This window comes from Pseudorca crassidens, chromosome 3, assembly GCF_039906515.1.
Source record: "Pseudorca crassidens isolate mPseCra1 chromosome 3, mPseCra1.hap1, whole genome shotgun sequence".
In the NCBI taxonomy this organism is placed as follows: domain Eukaryota; kingdom Metazoa; phylum Chordata; class Mammalia; order Artiodactyla; family Delphinidae; genus Pseudorca; species Pseudorca crassidens.
Genome location: NC_090298.1, coordinates 36,362,493 through 36,383,499, shown reverse-complemented (window position 1 = coordinate 36,383,499; position 21,007 = coordinate 36,362,493). Strand labels below are relative to the sequence as shown.

General features: G+C 36.8%; 2 protein-coding genes and 1 long non-coding RNA gene across 7 annotated transcripts in view; 2 read left to right on the top strand and 1 right to left on the bottom strand.

Annotated features, from left to right (window-relative positions):
* The window catches only part of C3H5orf34 (chromosome 3 C5orf34 homolog), a 31,222-nt gene extending 12,813 nt beyond the window's left edge, over positions 1-18,409 (top strand). For 2 of the 3 annotated variants that reach the window (XM_067730631.1, XM_067730632.1), the window contains exons 6-13: positions 206-329; positions 5,810-5,901; positions 7,079-7,148; positions 7,801-7,971; positions 8,393-8,487; positions 9,833-9,931; positions 12,955-12,995; positions 18,071-18,409. In XM_067730631.1, coding sequence (XP_067586732.1) covers positions 206-329; positions 5,810-5,901; positions 7,079-7,148; positions 7,801-7,971; positions 8,393-8,487; positions 9,833-9,931; positions 12,955-12,995; positions 18,071-18,264 — 886 coding nt within the window. In that variant the 3' untranslated portion in view covers positions 18,265-18,409. Of the gene's footprint in view, positions 1-205; positions 330-5,809; positions 5,902-7,078; positions 7,149-7,800; positions 7,972-8,392; positions 8,488-9,832; positions 10,004-12,954; positions 12,996-18,070 lie in introns of all 3 variants that reach the window. The other variant, XR_010941951.1, reaches the window with a different exon arrangement.
* Positions 1-21,007, bottom strand: part of LOC137221262 (uncharacterized) — an 87,675-nt gene that overhangs the window by 10,642 nt on the left and 56,026 nt on the right. For both annotated transcript variants that reach the window (XR_010941953.1, XR_010941952.1), the window contains exons 2-3: positions 10,772-10,911; positions 10,546-10,630 (exon numbers count right to left, since the gene is read on the bottom strand). This is a non-coding gene — a long non-coding RNA (uncharacterized lncRNA). The remainder of the gene's footprint in view (positions 1-10,545; positions 10,631-10,771; positions 10,912-21,007) is intronic.
* The window catches only part of TMEM267 (transmembrane protein 267), a 31,263-nt gene continuing 30,448 nt past the window's right edge, over positions 20,193-21,007 (top strand). The window contains exon 1 of one of the 2 annotated variants that reach the window (XM_067730633.1): positions 20,193-20,364. The gene's annotated coding sequence lies outside the window, so the exon portion shown is untranslated. Of the gene's footprint in view, positions 20,365-20,666; positions 20,751-21,007 lie in introns of those variants that run through there. The other variant, XM_067730635.1, reaches the window with a different exon arrangement.

Here is a 21,007-nt window from a genome sequence, read left to right as displayed (position 1 = left end):
ACATTAACCAATTCTGGGTGTTCTGTTTATTTTTTTCAAAAAAATTAATTTAGCTGGTTGATGTGCAGAGTATGAAATTATCCGTTTTTTTTAGATAGGCAAAAAAACCCCTCATACTACCTTTTTTTTTTAATATGATTGCCATCATCTATATGTTAATCTCAATGAGAAAAATATTTTTTTAATGATTATTTCTTTTCCTTAGACTTACCCACAAAAATATGAACTCAATAGAGGTTTATCCTGGAGATGGATCTGTTTTCAAATCAGAAGGAGCTTATTTGGGAAACTATTTTATATATTATTCCATTCAAGAAGGATCAGAAGAGGTAAGTTGACAATGAGGTCTCAGCTCAAGAAGATTTTTGGTACATGGCTGTTTATAAATAATTCTGAATATATATATATATATATATATGGGAAATTTGATCTTCTATAAAATTTCTTGCTACTACTTCTTAGTCTAGAGAATTAATATAATCTTACTGCCAGCATTGGCACAGTAATTACTAACTGCCTTATTTTTGCTGTATTCTCATCCAGTATTCTGTCATCCATTTGCCTAAGCAGTTTGTTTTTAAATCAGAAATTAAATTTCTTCTGTCATAGAATTTATCAATAGGAAACACTAAAACCAGCAATATTATTTGGAATCAGTATACTTCTTTGAATTAATATTTGCATATTAAAAAGCACATTCTTTTCTCTCCACATACAAGTGCTTGCATATATAAAACACCTCTTAACTCCTAAATCTTCATATACAATTAGAACATTGAACAGGATCGTTCTGTTGTTGAAAACAGTGAAACATAACATGATCTATTTAATATATCAGACCAAAATGTAATCATGTGGAAATTTTGTTAATAGTCTAAATTTGCTTGTTCCCAGTCTGACATTTGAAATCCACCCTTTTATAGGGATTACTATAGTATCACACAGCTTTGCTTCGCAGGATGGAACATAATACGTTTTCTTTCTCTATTACAGAGTATTTGAGTGATAAGATTATCACGGTTGCTAGGAAGAAGACTTAAAACTAGAGCAGATTTTTTTTAACTAGGGAAAATTTCAAACATATGCAAAAGCAGAAAGACTGGCGTAACAGACCTTCATGTACCCATTACCCAGCTTGTTCCATCTATACTTCCCACTGCCCCCTCCACTTCCTATTTATTTTTAAGTAAATCCCAAGTATCATTTTATTCATAAATATTTTAGCATATATTAGAGCAGATTCCCTGCTGAAGTCTATTTGTAGGAAAGTATTTATTCAATAAATATTAATTGAACATTCATAGGCAGGCACTCTGTTAAGCACTGGGTAAAGATGAAGCGTTCTTGCAGTCAAGAGTTCACAGTCTAGTAGTCAGTCAGTCAGGCAAACAGGCAAATGAGATGAAAGCATGACCAGTAGTGTGTGTGTGTGTGTGTGCGCGCACGCGCACGCACGTGTGTAGTACATGAGATGATTCAGTAAACAGGCAAATAGAATGGGTATGCATATACATCCACACTACTGACTGCTATGTATCGAGAGTTCAAACAACTACAAGGCAAATACAGAACATCTTCCTGGAGCTTCAGTTTTACTCAAAGGTGTCGTGGGGAGGGGGTGATAATTTTTATACTGAAGCAAACGTATCACATGTGCTTTGGAGATAAAACAAAACTTCCAGACAAGTTAGTTGTGCCTTGTGGTGGGGCTGCTTTGGGCCTCACACACTCAGACCCCAGTGAGCAACACATTCATTCTCCTCTGTCCACTTGAGTGAAAAGATTTAGAAACAATTTGCTTTCTTTGGGGAGTACAATTGTTTGCTCCTTACTTTAGCCCATATTCCAAAATAAATTCCAGGTGGATTAAAGGGCTAAATGTAAGAAACCAAACTTCATATTTATTAAAAGAAAATAGAAGGACAGTGTTTATAGTATTGTGATAGGGAAGGCCTTCTTAAGTACAATACACAAAACCAGAAGGCATAAAGGAAAGTTTGATCAGCTTGAAATTTTTAAATGTATGTTAAATTTTAAATATTTAACTTCTGTTAAATTAGATAAAGTAAAAAAGACAAAGACCTGGAAGAAAATATTGTACACTATAAATCATTAATAAAAAGACCAGAAAAAAACCTAACAGAAAAATGAGCAAAGGATAAGAATGATTATGCCATGTAACCCATAGTATTTGAAAACACGTTCAACTTTACTACTTGCATCAAAGAAATGCAGATTAAAATAACAATGATATAATATTTTTCACTCATCAAAGTGTCAAAAGGTTGATAATATCTACTGCCAGCAAGGGTATGGGGGAAAGGGGTGCTTTCATAGTGTTGATTGGAGTGTAAATTGATTCAGCCTTCATGAAGGCCAACTTGATAATACCAAGTAAAATTGGCTAGAAATTCTGCTTCTAAGGTATCTATCCTAGAAAACTATGAGCACGTATATACAAAGAAGCATGGCCAAGGATGTGGACTGTGGTCTTGTTTGTAGTAGTGAAAAACTGGAAGTAATCTAAATGTTCATCAGTAGAAAATGGTGAAATAAGCTGTGGTGATCAGGTCATGGGAATGTTGGAAGCAGTTTAAAAGAATGAGGAAGATGTAGACGCATAGAAAGACAGATACTGAAAGATCTCCAAAATGCTGTTGAGTGAAAAAAAAGTTGCATGAGAAGATGTACAATGATATCTTCTGTGTAAAGAACAAAAAACAAACCCCAAACCCAATTATATTACTGTATATAATACACGTGTAAATGCACAGGGAAAGATCTGGGCAGATAAAAACTAAACTGAAGTGGTTACTTTTGGGGAGGAATCTGGGATTTTGTGAGGGAGGAAGAGTCGGGAGGGGCTGAAATCTTATATTTTTGAACTCTTCCCCCCCCCCAAAATGTAGTAATGTATCATTGCTTGTATAATTAAAAATTTAAAGAGGAAAGATTGACAGGGACTGACAGTGCTTCCATAGAGATAAACGCTTGGTGCTTTGGGTCCACATAAGGAAGGGTACCTGACCCTGTTTGGGAGGCTCCAGGAAAGCCTTCTGGAGGAAGACATGGCAGGAGGAGTTATACAAAAGAGGGATGGATGTTAGAGGAGCATATAGCTAAGGGAACACTGTTCTTGCTCAACTCTTTGCATGGCTGGCCTTTTGTCATTAGAATTTCTATTTCAATGCCACCTCCTCAAGGAAGCTTTTCCTGACTATCCAGCTTAAAGAAGCTACCTATGACACTCCCTATCAAGGTACCCTCCTCTTTTTTTCTTCTTGGCATTTAGTACTTTGTGACATTTTCATATTGATCAGTGTTTGTTTACTAACTAACCCACCTAGAGGTAAGCCTTGTCTTGTTCAACACACTATTTTGCTAGTGCACAGAACAGTAGATAAATGTCATCTAACTGGAGGCAAGAGTCTGGGGCCAGTATGGAATGTTGAAGGAAATGAAAATGCTGTGGTAGGCTGTAGTAGACTAAAACAGAGGTAGAATGGTGGGGGAAATGTCCACAGAAGAGATTAGACCAAGTTGAGCCAGTTCACTAATGGAGCATGAGAAACCCTATTGCTTTTGGAGAGCCACTGAAGGATTTAAGTAGGGAAGTGACATCATATTTTTGTTAGGTCTTTTCAGAGGAAGATGAACTGAGATGGGGAAGCAGTGGCACTTCAAGCTGTAGAACCAGTTAGAAGACATGTATAGTAGTGCAGAGAAGGAAGTATTAGGGCCAGGCAGTGGTAATGAGAATGGAAAGATAAGAATGGACCCAAGAAATATTAAGGAGACAGAACTAATGACTGAACGGGATATTGGGGATGGGGAAGGAGTTGAAAATGATGCCAAGTTATTGAATTAATCAATGAGTGGTGGTACCAGGCACTGGATTAAACCAAAAAAATTTTTAAACCGAAAGTGTATTGATGATGGCATTTTTTGAACTTACCAAGAGATTTCCATAAAAGATTTAAATTCTATTATAGTTCAGTCCCATCTGCCTGATAGTAATTGAAAGAAACTCTTAATTGTAAGATGCATCTTTATTTCAGAGAGGTTAAATTGTGAAAAATAAGCATTTTAGAATTGATGAAATTAGGCAGTGGAAAAAGACAAGAACCTTCGAGGGACTCAGTATCCGATAGAGAAGGACATAAATAATTAAGGTGTGATATTTTGAGTGCCTACCATGTGACTTAGCCCACTGTGCTAATAAATGCTGAGGATACAGAGGTCAGCAAAACAGATTCAGCCCCTACCTTCACGAAGCTCCATTCTAGCAGAGAAGACCAACATTAAGTATAAAACATTAAATTGCAATTGTAATGGAAACCAAGAAGCAGGAATAGAGGTTTTCTGTGCTTGTAGACATAACTAGGGGGTTTCACCTAGCGTATGGGACCTCCTTAATGGCTTCCCTGATGCTGAAGGAAAAGTAGGAGTTAGTCAGACAAAGGGAGGCGATGGAGGGAGGGAGCTGAGTTCTAGGAAGAGGGAATAACATGTAATGATTGACATACCAGAGGTAAATATGAAGTAGGAGGGAGGGAAAAAAATGCAGATTTTGAAGGGAAGGTAATTTCATTTTGATATGTTGAAGTTGAAATGTCTTTGTAATATCCGGTAGAGATTTAGATATTCAAGTCTACAGTCCAGGATAAAAGAGGAGAGATTATTTTTTGAGTACCATACTATAGACTAAATTCTGTCCCAGTTGCTTTATATATGTATTATTTTATTAATCCTCGGGACAATGTGGATGGTAGGTAGTATCCCCATTTCATAGGTTGTAGGCACTGAGACTTAACACAAGTTTGTATAACCTGCCCATCATTATAGTAGTAAAAGGCACACCTGTGATTTGAATCCAGCTCCGACTTTGAAGCTTATTTTCTCTCACTGATGGTAGAGTATGGGCAACACTCTCTTGTGGTTCAATTCAGACCTCTACTACTACTTAGCCCTCAAGCCTCAGTTTCCTTATCTAAAAAATAGACATTAATATTTCATATCTCTCAGGATTATTTTGAGGAGTAAATGAGATAATCCTTTGTAAACTACATAGCATAGCACCTAGCAAATAGTATCATCTATTTAATAAATGTTAGTTGTTGCTGTTGTGATATTTATTATGCACACAGTTTTGGACCCTCCTGGGATTACCCAAGAAGAAACAGGAAATCAGAAGAGAAGGCTGGAGACAGAGTCCTGGTAAACGCTAGCATGAAAGAGTCTCAGAAAGAGGAAATTCAGAGGGAATAACAAAACAACATTTTTTTCTAATTCAAGAAGTTGAGCTTGTAAATAATAATATTGTCTTACACAAACTAGCAATTGTTCTTCCATTAATAAAGTACAACAAAACGATATAGCCATTCAATTAAAATAGTAATTAAAACAGTTTTTTAAGCCTATTTAACCGCCGCCGCCTTTTTTTTTTTTTTCTGTCTAAAGGGAAAAAGGGGCTTATGGTAGGTTTCCTGTTAATGCACAGGGAAATTAGTTTGTTAATTTGAGTACAGCCAAGATTTAAATTGAGCAGTAAGTTATAGGCTATTAGAATGTAATTTTTGAGTAGGATAACTTTTGATAGGAGGAATTCTAGACTTTAAAAAAAAAAGGGAAAATGGAAAAGCATCATAAAATACCTTTTAAAGTTACCTTTTATGGGCTGTTGATTAACTTAAAATAACTGCTTGCCTTTTCACTGTATAAATACATATTTTAAGGAAAAAAAGTAGCTAAGTAATAATGGCCAAAATTTATTATTGAATCTTTTTTAAAATTTTAAACTAATTTTCAGAGAGAAGAGAAAACTTATTCAGTAAATAACCTTCCTCCAGATAGACCAGGAAGTCCATTTTCTGTTTGTTCTCTAATTAAACAGGCAACCAGGTAAGTGCTTCACGTTCAACTGAATCAAGTGTTATGTGTCTGAGAAACTTGATACATTTTCTAGTGGTTTGGATGAGATTAAGAATTGGTGGGTACAGTGGAAATGTCTTTAGTAAAATCTGTCAACTTTTCTGGTCTCATCATTTATAAAATAAAGTGATCACAATGTCATTATAAGAGTACTTCTTGGCATTTCCCTGGTGGTCCAGTGGCTACCACACTCCCAATGCAGGGGGGCCCGGGTTCGATCCCTGGTCAGGGAACTGGATCCCACGTGTTGCAACTAAGAGTTTGCATGCCACAACTAAAAGATCCTGCATGCCGCAGCTAAAGATCCCACATACCACAACAAAAATCCCTTGTGCCACAACCAAGACCCGGCACAGCCAAATAAATAAATAAAGATTAAAACAATAGCAACAACAAAATCCCAATTATTTAAAAAAAAAAAGTACTTCTGGCTTTGAAATTTGAAGTTAAGTATGGAGAAACATCCACATATGGCAAGCAACTGCTGGAAGAAAATAAGTGCCTTTTCTCTAGGTAAGTGTGGCATCATTGTTGTTCCTTGGAATCAAGTTGAAGATTTGATGATACATTTGAATTTTCATACTTCTTTATTATCCTAGGAGTAATAACGATTTCTGAGAATGAACAGAAGGTGAACTGTAGTTTGGTTCTTTGGTTCATATGTTTTTTAATTCATTAATCAGTCTGTGGCACTGAGAGGAATGAAAGTGGATTGTTGAATTAAATTATTTGTTTTATAAACTTATGTTTAAGCAACTTCTAAAGTAGATTTGAAGGAGCAGAACTGGTCATTTGATTTTCTAGGGACAGTTGATTCACATCCCCACCACTCTTAGACTATGCTAAACCTTTCAGGTGCTGTGAATCTGTCACTTCTTAAAAAGGAGCAAATTCTGAAAATCCTCTCCATTTGGAGTCATTTCATTGCTAAAAATTAGAGGAATAACCTTAATTATGTAAGATTAGCACAAAGGGAAGCAACAGTAGTAGTTCCCTTCTAGGGGCTTAAGGAAGAAAGAGGTCCAAACGTATTTTTGTGGAAACGAGTTACTTGCCTAAAATGTTGTATAGCAGTGAGAATGGGTTGCTAGAATTGGAAAATGACATTATTTGCAAATGTTTAAGTAGTATTTTTCCTTGTTCACAGAATTCTTCAGCATTGTGCCAAGATGAAGCTTTCTTTAAGCCATAACTATCATATATGCTGCTGGAAAATGGTATCTTAAATTATTTTAAAAGCAAGATATTTTTAATTGCTTTATTATTTGTATACATACATATAAGTTCAAATTACTTTCATCTAAGTCATGTGAGAAAGTCTTTGTAATATTAATACTGGTTTATTTAAAAAATCCATTTAATAGATAAACACTGCAAAACTGGGCTTTTATGTTATACTTTTACTGTATATAGTTTGTTGTTTCTTTTTTCTTAGAGGGGGAGCACAGGGGAATTGATTGGATTTGAAGTATGTGAAAACATAGTTATTTTGAAACATATTACAGTATTCATTCTATTTCCATAACTGTAAAAGTAAATTTTTTTTAATGCTGACTTGGAGGAAGTGATTCTCAGACCTTGATTTCTGTATCTATACTGCTTTGATTATAAACCTATATGTTGCTGTAGTTCCTAATCTTTGTCTATTTTCTATGTAAAGTTCAGCAGAATGGTGACTTTCCAAAGGTATTAATCTGCTTACAATAGACTCTTTTGGGTAGCCACTTCTGGAAAAGTCAAAACATCCGTAAGGGTTCTACAATATTCAACTTCTGAATGAGAATCTGAAGTTGCCTCCGTGTTCATTAATCATTTCAATCTTATTAGTGGATAACTGTCTTTCCTGCTATTTTTATTTTCTGGTTTTAGGTACCTGGGATAAATGATAGCAATATACTGCCTTTGCTTTTGAGAGAATCGTTCATACCCAACGTGGGAAGATTTCTTGCATACTCTGATGACAAAGTACATGCTGTCTTTTTAGATGGCATTACTCTAACCCTGAATTGGAATTTCAGCTCTCTTATTGAACAGAGACAGGTAATTATACTTCAGACTGAAATCTATTTTTTATTTATTTATTTTTAATCTGTGGAAATAGAAAATGAAGTACCACAGTATCTCTATTTTTTGAAGTATAAAATCTGTCAAGAGGCTTTACTGATCTCATTGGATTTCCTAGCAGAAATCAGAAAGGTGTGACAAATCGTCATTTTTATAAATGTAACTCATTATAGAGAGAGGGACTAGTATTTTTGTTCTTTTGATAATTATCTATATAAGGGTGGTGGTTAAATAATACCCATATCCCATGTAAAACAAAACTTTTAAGTTAGTCAAAATAAAGTTTTAATGATTCATCTACTTCTTTTTTTTTTTTTAACTGAAAATTAATTAAAAAGAAGGTTTTGTTTTTCAGTTCTAGAATACTAAAACTTTCCTTTCCTCCTTGCTTCTTAAGGTAAATCGAGGTCTCAATTTATGTTGGTGTAAGTTAACTTTTCCTGATGGACAAAATCAGTTAATTCAGATTCAACACCCTGGACCATATGAAAGGTACTGGAAAGCAATTAAAAAAATAATTTCATGTTAGTAAACAACTTCCTTTTAGAGAGGAAGCATAAAAACATTATTTAAATGTTGTATATATTTTTAGTTTTTCCATGTGGAAAATGCATAAAGTCATTTCAGCGGGTTTCAGTAGCTGCATTGTTTTTGTTTTTGTTTTTTGGCCATACCGTGTGGCTTGTGGGATCTTAGTTCCCCGACTGGTGATCGAACTCACGCCCCCTGTAGTGGAAGCGCAGAGTCTTAACCACTGGACCTCCAGGGAATTCCTCAGCAGGTTTCAGGGTTTACAGTTATATTGGTCTCTAGCATAACTAAATAGATCAGGTCAGCTTTAATCATTTCCATTTGTATTCTAGTGATTTTTCAAAAGAAATGTGTTATAGATATAACTGGCTTGCTGTGGAGGTTGGACTGTGGTCAGCTGTGTTAACCAGTTAACTAATTAATCCCCTAACCAATTTAAACTAAGGCTTACAGCCACAAATAACTAAACTTATGTATTATTTCTGTAAAGTGAAATAAAACAAACTAGCTAACGATTATTCTTAAAATGGAGAAGATTCTTGAAATCAGCTTTTTATGAATATACTTTTTCTCTTTTGGCTTATGTAATTTGTTATAATAATCATTCTCTTTGTGATGTTCTTGACATGTTAGTGATTTTACTTGAGGATGTTCACAAAACAATTGCTTTTTTTACCTCTTGAATTTATTTTTCTGTTGGGAGTTATTGCATTTTGGTTTAAATGCTCCAACATTCATTGCTAGTTTGAATAATTTGCCTCAAAAGATAGTGTCTGTTTAGCAAACATTAACTATTTATTTCAGCCAGTCACTCCAAATCATTCGTTTTATTGAACTTGATACTTGTTTTGTGTGTTTGATGAGTTATATGTAATTCTGGATGTGTGTGTGTGTGCATTAACAGGTGTGTTCTGGTTTAAATTTTAGAAAGCAAATGCTCACTTAGTCTTGTGTGTAAAGACATTTTCATGATAAAATTTAATGAAATTCATTTTACTTTGAAAAACTAAAAGGAGAATTTAGGTATTAGAACTTTGAATGAAATCCAAGTGTTAACCTGTGTTCTGATTCTTAAATCTCATCTTTATTAATCATATATGTGAGTAAATCATCTTATTCCTGATGAATGAGAAAAACTTGCTTTTTCTTTTTCCAATGAAAACGATTTAAAAATTGCCCTACTTTAGAATTTTTTCTTTATTCTTTTTTCCCAAACCATCTTAATGATTTTTCCAATTTTTAAATGCTTTTATAAATATTCTACAAGTTCGTTTTTCAAATATATGTCTTAATGTATTCAATCTAGATATGTGACAACAGTAATATCATGGTGCAGAAGACTGACCCAGACTAGTCAGAAAGAAATGCCTACACATCCTTCATCTTCTGTTCCGGAAGAAAACTGGTATTTGTATTTATTTTAAACTTAATCTGTGTAGAAGAGCCAAGTAATCCTCAAAAATTAAAATGTTAAAAGGTAAACTGACTCTTTTTCCCAAAAGAACTTTCTCTTAGTTAAATATATTTAACTCCTATGATGTTTTGATAGCTTAAATCTTGAAAATATCTTTAATTGGATATCTCACTTATTACCTTTCATCATAGTATATTTCATCTGAAGATTTGAAAACTTCATATCAAAATGGGTGACTCTTTTAGTGTAATAAATTCATCCTGAAAACTTTATGGAAAAATTTAGAGGATATATTTTTTTTTATCTTAGTAATATTAAAGGAAATAAAATGTTGACTAACATAACAAGCTTTCAGGAAAAGTTGATTTTTAAATAACTTCTATTATATTAATTGCCTCCCCCAAATTAATTGATAAATCAACAAATAAAGCAAGATTTCAGTCCCTCCTGTGTGCCTTTCAGTGTGTAGGGGACTAGAACTGGGCTCCGAAGGAATATTTAGGGAAATTAAGACATTTTAGGGAGGAAGCAAGGGCAGAGGTAAAAAAGGGTATTTTGGCTTGTGGAGATAGTAAGAAGTTAGTTTTTATGGAGCAGACACTTACCTGCTTGGGTGTAGTGTGACTCTGATGGATAGGAATAGACCTTGTAATCAATAGAGGAGTTCAGACTTCATAGAATTACAAGTTCCTATATGGAAAAATGACAGGAAGAAAGAGCCTTAGGAAGGTTAGTGTCACTGCAAGAGTATAATCTGATTATATTGGAAAAGAAGGATATCAGGAACAATTTAGGAAGCTTTAAATTAAAGTAAGTTGTAAGAGGACTTACCTGGTGGTCCAGCTGTTAAGACTCCGAACTCTCAATGCAGGGGGCCCAGATTGGATCCCTGGTCAGGGAACTAGATCCCACATGCCGTAACTAAGAGCCCACATGCTGCAGCTAAAGATCCTGCGTGCCGCAACTAAGACCTGGCACAGCCAAATAAATAAATAAAAAGAATAAAGTAAGCTGTAAGGTGTCTTAGTGCATGGTGCATGGTGAAAAAATATATATACAATAAGCTTGATTCTTATCACCTTTTCCTAAGTTACTTAGAGAAAGAGGTACAATCAAATCAGTAGATGTTATTTGAATATCCAGATATCTTAAGGATTCAGCTTTCCAGGTCCCGCTCTTCAGCTACAGTTTAGGAGCAGAAAAGTTGCCTTAATAGCTAGCAAAAAACATAGTTGGGAAGAAAGGGAAATTGTACATGGCTATAAAATTGGTTACTTCATCATTGCTCAGCTGGCAAAGTTTGTAAAATGCTAGGCTTTTTATGTGAAAGCTTAGAAGAGGATAACTGTCAAGACAAACTGAGAAGTGAGGGGGTAAGAGAAGTACAGATTGGTGAAAGCAGCTATGGGTGGAAGCAACGCGGAGCAGAGGGGAGACAGGAATTGAGGAGTGGGGAGGGGAGATACAGCACTTGAACAGCTCCATTCCCCTCCCAAAGCCTAAGACATCTCCACAGAATCAGATGATTCTTGTTTTCTTGTCAAAGTGGATAGGTTGAAGGGAGAGAAGAGATCGCATAATAAACAGTTACCTAAATTGTATTTCAGCTGTAAACATAATATACAGCTACCTAAATTGTATTTCAATATTTTATTTCCAACTCACCCTATATTATTAGCTTACTCGTTCAACTTTTTAATAGGAATGCTTGTCAAAAAATAGTACAGGAGATATTTTATAAGACGTTGGTTTATCATATGAGTGACAGCATTAAAGGTAGTTTGTACGGTTCTGGGTGTACCCAGAAAATGTGTCTCATGTTTAAAAAAGGCAGGGGGAGTGTGTTTTGCAATGATGAAGAGTCGGCGGGTTTTGGAGTAAGTCACATCCAGGTTTTTACTACGGATGCTTAAAATGATGAAAGGTCTCTTTTATTCTCCGTTCATAGGCTGGAGTACAAGGAAAGAGTGCAGGCTGATGAGGTGCATGTGGTCCATTGTGTATGGTCCATTGTCTGCCAGTAAAGCAGACAAGTCGTATACCCTATTGTGAGCTGTGAAAAGACTTTTCTAGTGACTTGAATAAAGAGATGTTTTAGCATGAATGTCCTCATTAATTTTGCAAAGCTAGTCCAGTTACACTATTTTCTAGTTGTGTGCCACTGCTCATATTTCATCTAGTGATGAGGGAAAACACAAAGAACACACACGTAAGAGGTTCTGCTGGATTTGTGTACATTTAGCCTTCTATCCCACACCAGTTGCCCCAATATCTGTTTCTGTGGAACATGGTAAGGGCTGATGTTCATATATTAACCCTTCAAGTCAAGAAGAGAATGTTTAGTATACTGTGCTTAAGAAAACAATGAAATGGTAGTCTATTCCAGAAGAAATTTAATAGAAAGTAGTCATTATGTTTTGACACCTAATTCAGTCGTATAAAAAGTTGGCCCTGGAGACCGTCCATTCCCTAAGAGTTCCATATAAATGAGGTCTTAACTATATGTGTAAGATCCCTTCTCCTCCAAAGAAACTATCTAGGTATGAAGATCAGAAAATTAAACAGTTCAAGAGAAAGCATTACAAAGAAGTTTATGATTAATTAACATACTGCTGTAGGAATTCAAAGGAGAGAGTATTTCTTTCATAGAAGTGATGAGATTTTAGTAGGTTTTTAAAGTTTTAGTAAACCTTGAGGAGGAAAGTAGAAGATATGCCATGTCAGTACTGAGTTGTAGCAGGAAGGCTCATTACCTTCAAACCTCAATACTTAATTCAGAAGTCCTGGAGGTGGAGGACTTTTATTCACTTGCCTTACTCATGAAAGGCACTCAGTAAGCATCAGTTGAATCAAGGTGATTTGTTGCTACATAAAGCCAATATAAAGAGAATTCTTAACCTCTAGGTTCTTATGTCAAAAATTCTAACCTTTATGAAAAAAAATTAAGTATGCTCATTTGAAATATTGTGGATATAAAAGAATCAGACAACTAGCATGAGGTTTTTTTTGCACAGGTCTGTGGCTTCTGAACTTGAAAAGATACAGAAGTTTAACTGTATCCTTTAAACAGAATGTATTGTCCTGCATAATTTCTCTCTTTCCATTGTAGGCTTAATTCATGACTCTACTTTATATTAATTCATACTTATATATTACAGAGCTTTATTGAATAATATTTAAGATTGTAATTTAAGATGTATCTTGTCTATAGGAGGTACATCATGTTAGCATTTGTACTTTTCATTGGGTTTAACTCAGCAAAGGACAGTGAACTGGGGTTAAGATGTCCTATGGAGACTTTCACACTTATATAATTATATTCTAAATTATAACTGAGAACTATCTCTGACTTCTTTCTTTTTTTAAATTTGTAGGATTTTTATATACTATTATTTGTAAAAAAATTTCAGCTTTATTGAGGTATAATTGAAAAAATTATAAGATACTTAAATAGTATATCACAGTGACCTGACACACATACACACTGTAAAAGGATCACCCTATCTTGTTAATTAACACATATATCACTTCACATATCTATCTTCCTCCTCTCCTCTACCTCACCAACCCTCCCGGGGTAGATGGTGGTGAGAACATCTGATTTCCACCCTCCCAACAAACCTCAGTCATACAACACAGTGTTATCAGCTACAGTCACCATGTTATACATTAGATCCTCAGACCTTATTCATCTTATAGCTGAAAGTTCATATGCTTTTACCAACCTCTCCCTCTTTCCCCACCCCCAGCCCCTGGCAACTACCAGTCTACATTCTGTTTCCATGAGTTTGACTTTTTAAAAAATTCCACATATGAGTGACACCATGTATTTGTCTTTCTCTGTCTAGCTTAGTTCACTTAGCAAAATGCTGTCAAGGTCCATCCGTGTTGTTGCAAATGTCAGAATTTCCTTCTTTCTCATGGCTGAGTAGTATTCCATTGTGTGTATATATATGTACCACATCTTCTTTATCCATTCATCCAACAGTGGACACTTAGGTTGTCTCCATATCTTGGCTATTGTGAAAAATGCTGCAGTGAACAAAAGAGTACAGCTATCTCTTCAATAGACTGTTTTCATTTCTTTTTTTTTGTTTTTGTTTTTGGTTTTTTTGTGGTACGTGGGCCTCTCACTGTTGTGGCCTCTCCCGTTGCGGAGCACAGGCTCCAGATGCGCAGGCTTAGCGGCCATGGCTCATGGGCCCAGCTGCTCCGCAGCATGTGGGATCTTCCCGGACCGGGGTATGAACCCGTGTCCCCTGCATCGGCAGGTGGACTCGCAACCACTGCTTCACCAGGGAAGCCCCGACTGTTTTCATTTCTTTTGGATATATACCCAGAAGTAAGATTGCTGGATCATATGGTAGTTCTATTTGTAAATTTTTGAGGAAACTTCCATACTGTTTTCCACAGTGGCTGTACTAATTTATATTTCTACCAAGGTACACAAGGGTTCTCTTTTCTCCATATCCTTACCAACACTTGTTATGTCTTATCTTTTTGATGATAGCCATTCTAACAGGTGTGAGGTGATAGCTCATTGGTTTTGATTTGCATTTCCCATGATGATTAGTGATGTTGAGCACCTTTTCATGTACCTGTTGGCCATCTGTATGTCTTTGGAAAAGTACCTATTCAGTTCCTCTGCTCATTTTTTAATTGTTTTTTTTTTTTTTTTGCTATTGAGTTGTATGAGTTGTTTGAATATCTTGGATATTAACCTCTTATCAGAAATATAATTTGCAATATTTTCTTCCATTCCATAGGTTGCCTTTTCATTTTGTTGAAGGTGTCCTTTGCTGTGCAAAAGCTTTTTAGTTTGACAAGTACCGCTTGTTTATTTTTGCTTTTGTTTTCTTTGCTTCTGGTGTCAAAAAGTCATTGCCAAGACTGATGTCAAGGAGTTTATTACACCCTATGTTTTCTTCTAGGGGTTTTTTGGTCTCAGGTCTTATTACATTCAAGTCTTTAATCCATTTTGAGTTGATTTTTGTGTATGGTGTAAGGTAGAGGTCCAGTTTTCCCAACATCGTTTATTGAAGAGTCTATCCTTTCTCCATTGTATATTTTTGACTGTTTGTTGTAAATTAATTGACCATTACAGACATACGTGACTTTATTTCTGGACTTCTTATTCTGTTCCATTGATCTATATTTCTGGTTTTTGCCAATGTCATACTGTTTTGATTACCATAGTTTGAAATCAGAAAACTTCCAGAGTTGTTCTTCTTTCTCAAGTTTGCTTTGGCTATTTGAGGTATTTTTTGGTTCCATACAAATTTCAGTACTGTTTGTTCTATTTCTGTGAAAAATGCCATTAGAATTTTGTATTGTTCAATACATTGAATATTGTATTGAATCTGTAGATTGCTTTGCGTAGTATGGACATTTTACCAATATTAATTCTTCCAATTCATGAGTACAGAATATCTTTCCATTTATTTGTGTCTTATTCTGTTTCATCTAATGTCTTATAGTTTTCAATGTACAGATCTTTCACCTTGTTGCTTAAATTTATTCCTAGGTATTTTATTCTTTTTGATGTAATTATAAATGGAATTGTTTTCCTACTTTCTTTGTCTGATAATTCATTATTTATTTTTATAAATTTATTTTATTTATTTATTTATTTTTGGCTGTATTGGGTCTTCGTTGCTGTGCGCAGGCTTTCTCTAGTTGCGTCAAGCGGGGGCTGCTCTTTGTTGTGGTGTGCGGGCTTCTCACTGCAGTGGCTTCTCTTGTTGCAGAGCATGGGCTCTAGGCACGCAGGCTTCAGTAGTTGTGGCACGTGCACTCAGTAGTTGTGGTTCATGGGCTCTAGAGCTCAGGCTCAGTAGTTGTGGTACACGGGCTTAGTTGCTCCACGGCATGTGAGATCTTCCCGAACCAGGGCTCAAACCCATGTACCCTGCATTGGCAGGCAGATTCTTAACCACTGCGCCACCAGGGAAGCCCAGGTAATTCATTATTAATGTATAGAAATGCAGCTTAATTTTTATATTGATTTTGTATCCTGCAACTTTACTAAATTTATTAGTTCTACCAGGTTTTTGGTGGAGACTTTAGCAGAGTCTATATATAATATCATATCATCTGCAAATAGAGACAGCTTTACTTCTTCCCTTCTGATTTGTATGCCTTTTATTTCTTCTTTTTTTTTTGTCTAATTGCTCTGGCTGGGACTTCCAGTACTATATTGAATAAAAGGGGTTGAGAGTGAGCATTACTGTCTTCTTATTTTAGAAGAAAAGCTTTCAGCTTTTCACTGTTGAATATGATATTAGTTGTAGGCTAATCATATATAGCCTTTATTATGTTCAGGTATGTTCCCTCTATACCCAGTTTGTTGAGTGTTTTTCTGCATCTATTGACATATGATTTCTATCCTTTATTTTGTTAATGTGGTATACCACATTAATTTTCATATGTTTAACCATCCTTGTATCCCTAGAATAAATCCCACTTGATCATGGTGTATGACTATTTTAATATATTGTTGAATTTGGTTTGCTAATGTTTTGTTGAGGACTTTTGCATCTATGTTCATCAGAGATACTGGCCTGTAATTTTCTTTTCTTGTAGTGTCTTTATCTGGTTCTGGTTGTCAGGGTAACCGTGGCCTCGTAAAATTAGTTTTGAGGTATCTCTCCTCTTCCATTTTTTGGAAGAGTTTGAGAAGGATTGGTATTAATTCTTGTTTAAATATTTAGTAGAATTCACCAGTGAAACCATTTGTGTTGGGAGGTATTTGATTACTGATTCAATTTCCTTACTAGTAATCAGCCTGGATTCAGTATGTTTCTAGGAATCTATCCATTTCTTTTAGGTTGTCCAATATCTTGGCCTATAATTGTTCATAGTAGTCTCTCATGATCCTTTGTATTGTGTGGTATTGGTTGTGATTTCTCTTCTTTCATTTCTAATTTTATTTGAGTTTTCTTTTTTCTTGATAAGTCTAGCTAAAGGTTTGTCTATTTTATCTTTGCAAAAAAAAAACCCAGCTCTTTGTTTCACTGACATTTTCTTTTGTGTATAAGCTCCTTCCAGGGAGATAGCAGCAACCTTGAGTAGGCCAGAGAAAGAATGTGGAGATATCATCTGCCAGCCTCCTGAGTCTCCAGGGAGGATCACATTCAGCCCCTAGGCACGTGCTAAATGAGAAGCTTTTAAAACATGCAAATAGGCATACCTCAGGCAGCAGCTTCTAAAGTATGCAAATAGCCCTCTTTGAGGGAAAGACTGGGAGATGGGTGTTTCTGTCTGCTCAGAACTAGGAGTTTTAGGGGCCTGTCCCACACTTAGGAGTCTTAAAAGTTGGAGCATTAGATCTTGGGGCAAACTGTTTACTCTTCAGGGAGAAGCTGGGAATTGTGAGTTCCCCCCTATTGTGCTAAGGGTGGGGTTTATAGTGAAAGTGTGTCTCAACCTTTCTTACCCATTTAATTGTGGATATATTCTTATTCACTCAGTGTATAGGAGTCACTCGGGTAGTTCCTGGATTTCTGACAGCGAGAATTTCTCCATGTGTAGCTGTAGATTCAGTGTCACATTTGTGGGAGGAGGTGAGTTCAGGAACCTCCTACATCACCAGCTTGGACTGGACTCTTACTTCTTTTTCTTATTAAACCTTTTGTTCTGTACATTCCTATCCCAATCATCTAAATTTCTTTTATCCTGTTATTTTTCCATAATCCTATTCAAATAATAAAGTAGCTCTGCAACAGAGGACAGATTCTTTTCACTCTAGATGTTTTAAGTTAAAAATACCCTACACAGATTGTTTGTATTCCTCTCACCCCTACTTTGGTTCCCTTTTATTCCCATATCACTTCTTCATTTAAAGAAATGTTACTGAGGTTTCAATTCTTTTATTTCCTCCCTGTCACCAAACTTCCATCCAAATACAGACATACATACTCTCTTTTCCTTTCCCCCTCTTATAGTCTTAACTAGTTTCTTCATCTATAAGGGATAGACTTGATAAATTCTGAAGTCCCAACTCTACTGTGAATCCAAGAGATCTTCCTCCCAATGGAGAAATAATATTTTAATATGAAGGCTAGGCTTTCTGAATTAAAAACAATTATAATGAAAAATATTGGGGAAAAGCTCCTTAACTAAGCAACTTAGTATTATTGGAGAACAGTGGTGTCCTAAGCCAGATTTCTAACAAGAAAAATGAACAGTCTTTGGATCATTGTAAACCACAATCTTCAGAAGACTTGCTAAAAGAAGTTAATGAAAAGAGTGTATCAGTGGCATTGAAAAAAACCTCTGAAATCCTTCAGGATATTGACTGTCTTCTATCAAACTCTAAAAGGTGAAATATGGAATTATTACAATATATTATTAAACCTTGAGGATGTTATTTCAAGTGACTGGTAGAAAATTACTAGAAAGCCAAGAAATTATATATATGACTTCTGTACAATGATTTTATGAGAAATGACATTTAACTTTGGAGGTATTTTACCTAACTTGTAAATTTTAAAATATATATTTTATTAATAAAGAACTATTTTAAAAATTTGAACAATTTCTTATCTCAGATTTGAGAAAAAATTTTATAAAACTGTAGTTGTTGCTGTTTTGTCTTGTGGAGCATTCACTATTAATCAAGTTTCTTTCATTTTACTTATGCAGAATTGTGTACATTGATCATTTGCTATTTAGTCTCTCTACTCCAAGTATTTTTCAGTAGAACCATGAAAAGAGAATTAGATCTTAAAAAAACAAAACGAAAAACCTTAATGTGGGCAATATTGCTTCAAGCTAAGAATCGAGCACTTTAGCTAAGACTAAATTTTATCTGGACTATCTCATGTACCAGATATTTTCATTTGTTTTGAACATCTCCAAAGATTTATGCTACAAAGTGTATGAAACCAAAAGAGGAATGAGCTCACCAAAAGTGCTATGTATTACACCTGTCTCTTGGGAAAGAACAAAACCATACATCTAGAAAGACTTCAAGATTATACCAGACATAATCAGAAATGTTCAAATTAACTTATGATTTCTTGAAAAGACCAGTCTCTTCACATAAAAGAGAAGAAGCAACAGAGGAAACAACGAGAAAAATAGAGAGCAAAGCAAGCAGAGTGTAGTAGGTTAGGAGAGGTAATGTAAGCAATTTGAATGGGCACAATGCTCTCTTTAGCTCACAGTGGGCTCCCTGCCACCTTCAGGTCTCAGCACAAATAACCCTGCCTCAGAGGGGCCTCCCCCAGTTACTATTACATCACCATGTTTACTTCCTTTAGAACACATATTTCAGTCATTCAACTTACTTCTTTGTGGTCTGTATCCTCCACTAGAACTTGAGCTCCATAAAGTTATTTTATAGTCTTATTACCAAGCATAGTGCCTGGCATATTGAGAGCGCTCAGTATGTATTGTGTAATGAACAGTCCCTTTGGGCAGCACACTGCCCACAGAGAAAATAACTAAGTTCTGTTTTGGTTGCAGGAAACCACCTATGTTGTCCCTAAATAACTCTAGAAAGCCTAGACTATAAGAAATGCACCCATGCTGCCATAAGGGTAATGCCAAACTGTTACTGCATTCAGACAGAAAATATTTGTTCTTAACATGACTAAAAGCACCCAATATTGTGGTTAATGTGTTCAGTAATATTTTTAATAAGCTTTTAAGCTGTGCAGGTAAAATATGTATAATTTCCTCCCTCAGTTGAGTCTTTCCCGTTGGCTAAGAACCAAGAGTGTGACAAGCAATGAAAAGTTCTGTAACAGAAACTCAGCCACACTTTAAGGTTCCGTGAAAGACCTAGAAGTTTGCTTGAGATAGAAGATTCGGATTCTCTATGGTCTCCTTCAACTATGTACTTAATATAATCCCATTGCCGCCCCTGCATTACATCCAACACTTGTTTTGAGAAACCAGGTAGGAAGGAGAAAGAAATTTTCCTCTTTGAGCCCCCGCTTTTCGCCCAGTGCTTACTAGAGCCACATGTCAAGCTCGATGTCTCCTTGGTGCTCACAGAGCAGCCACCACTCCGAGGCAGGGAGTCGGGATGGGAACTGGCCACAGACCCATTAAACAAGCTGCACCTTGTCCGTTCAGTTAATCAGAGTCAAGCCACCCTTTATGTTGTCTCTTTTTCCGACTCTTGGGCATTCAGTAGTCATGATTAAGCGTTCTAGCCTTCTCACTGCTGTCCACAAGAAAAAGCTGCCCCCAACGTATACCGCACAGCGCCAAAGAGTAATTATCAAGAGCTCCCCAAGGGGGCGGTGGAGCGCCACAGAGGACCGTAAGGTCCGCAAAGTCGCCCGGTCTTGCGGAGTGAAAAACTCTCTCCTACGCCCACCCTAAAGGATCCCATGCAGGAGGTCGGAAACATCTCTACATCTCCGGGACAGCCGGCGGCACCTCTGGGCAGAAGCCCGCGCGTCCCATATTCGGTGAGGTTAATTCGCGTCCCCGGCTTCCCGCCGCCGCGTGGGCGCGCTGTGGACGGCGCCGGCTAAGCCGAGAATGAATCCTCAGGGTCGAGAGAGGGGAACCAACAAGGCACTTTTCACTTCCCACCCGTCGTCCCAAATGTGTCCTTTTGGGGAGCACGACGGTAGGGGAACTCGAGGTACCCAACCCCTCGTCTTAAGAGCCCTCAAGCCGCGTTCCTGGCCGCTTAGAGTGGAACCAGTATCCCGGCGTCCTCTCGGCCTGCGTCGCGGGCTAGAGTCGCTCAGGCCCGCGGCCGGCGTCTCTATGGTACCGACGGAAGCGGGTGTAGAGGGGCGGAGCCGCCGTTCGCGCGGCTGGCTTGTTTCAGCTGGGGGAGTAGACGGTGGGTGCGGCTGATCCTCAGCAAGGGACCGGGCGGGGGGGGTGACTGACTGTATGGACGCCGCGAAACTGCGTCCTGAGGTGGCAGGCCGGAGGCGGGGACCACCTGAACCTGAAGTCTAGAAGATCCAGGTTCCCGATGGGAAGGCGTGGAGGGGCGGCAGTCGCGTGGGACCCGAGAGCAGGCGGGGTGTGCTCGACAGACACTGGCCGGTGTCTCCGGGATCTGCGCGATCCCTGCACGGCCCTCCTGCTTCG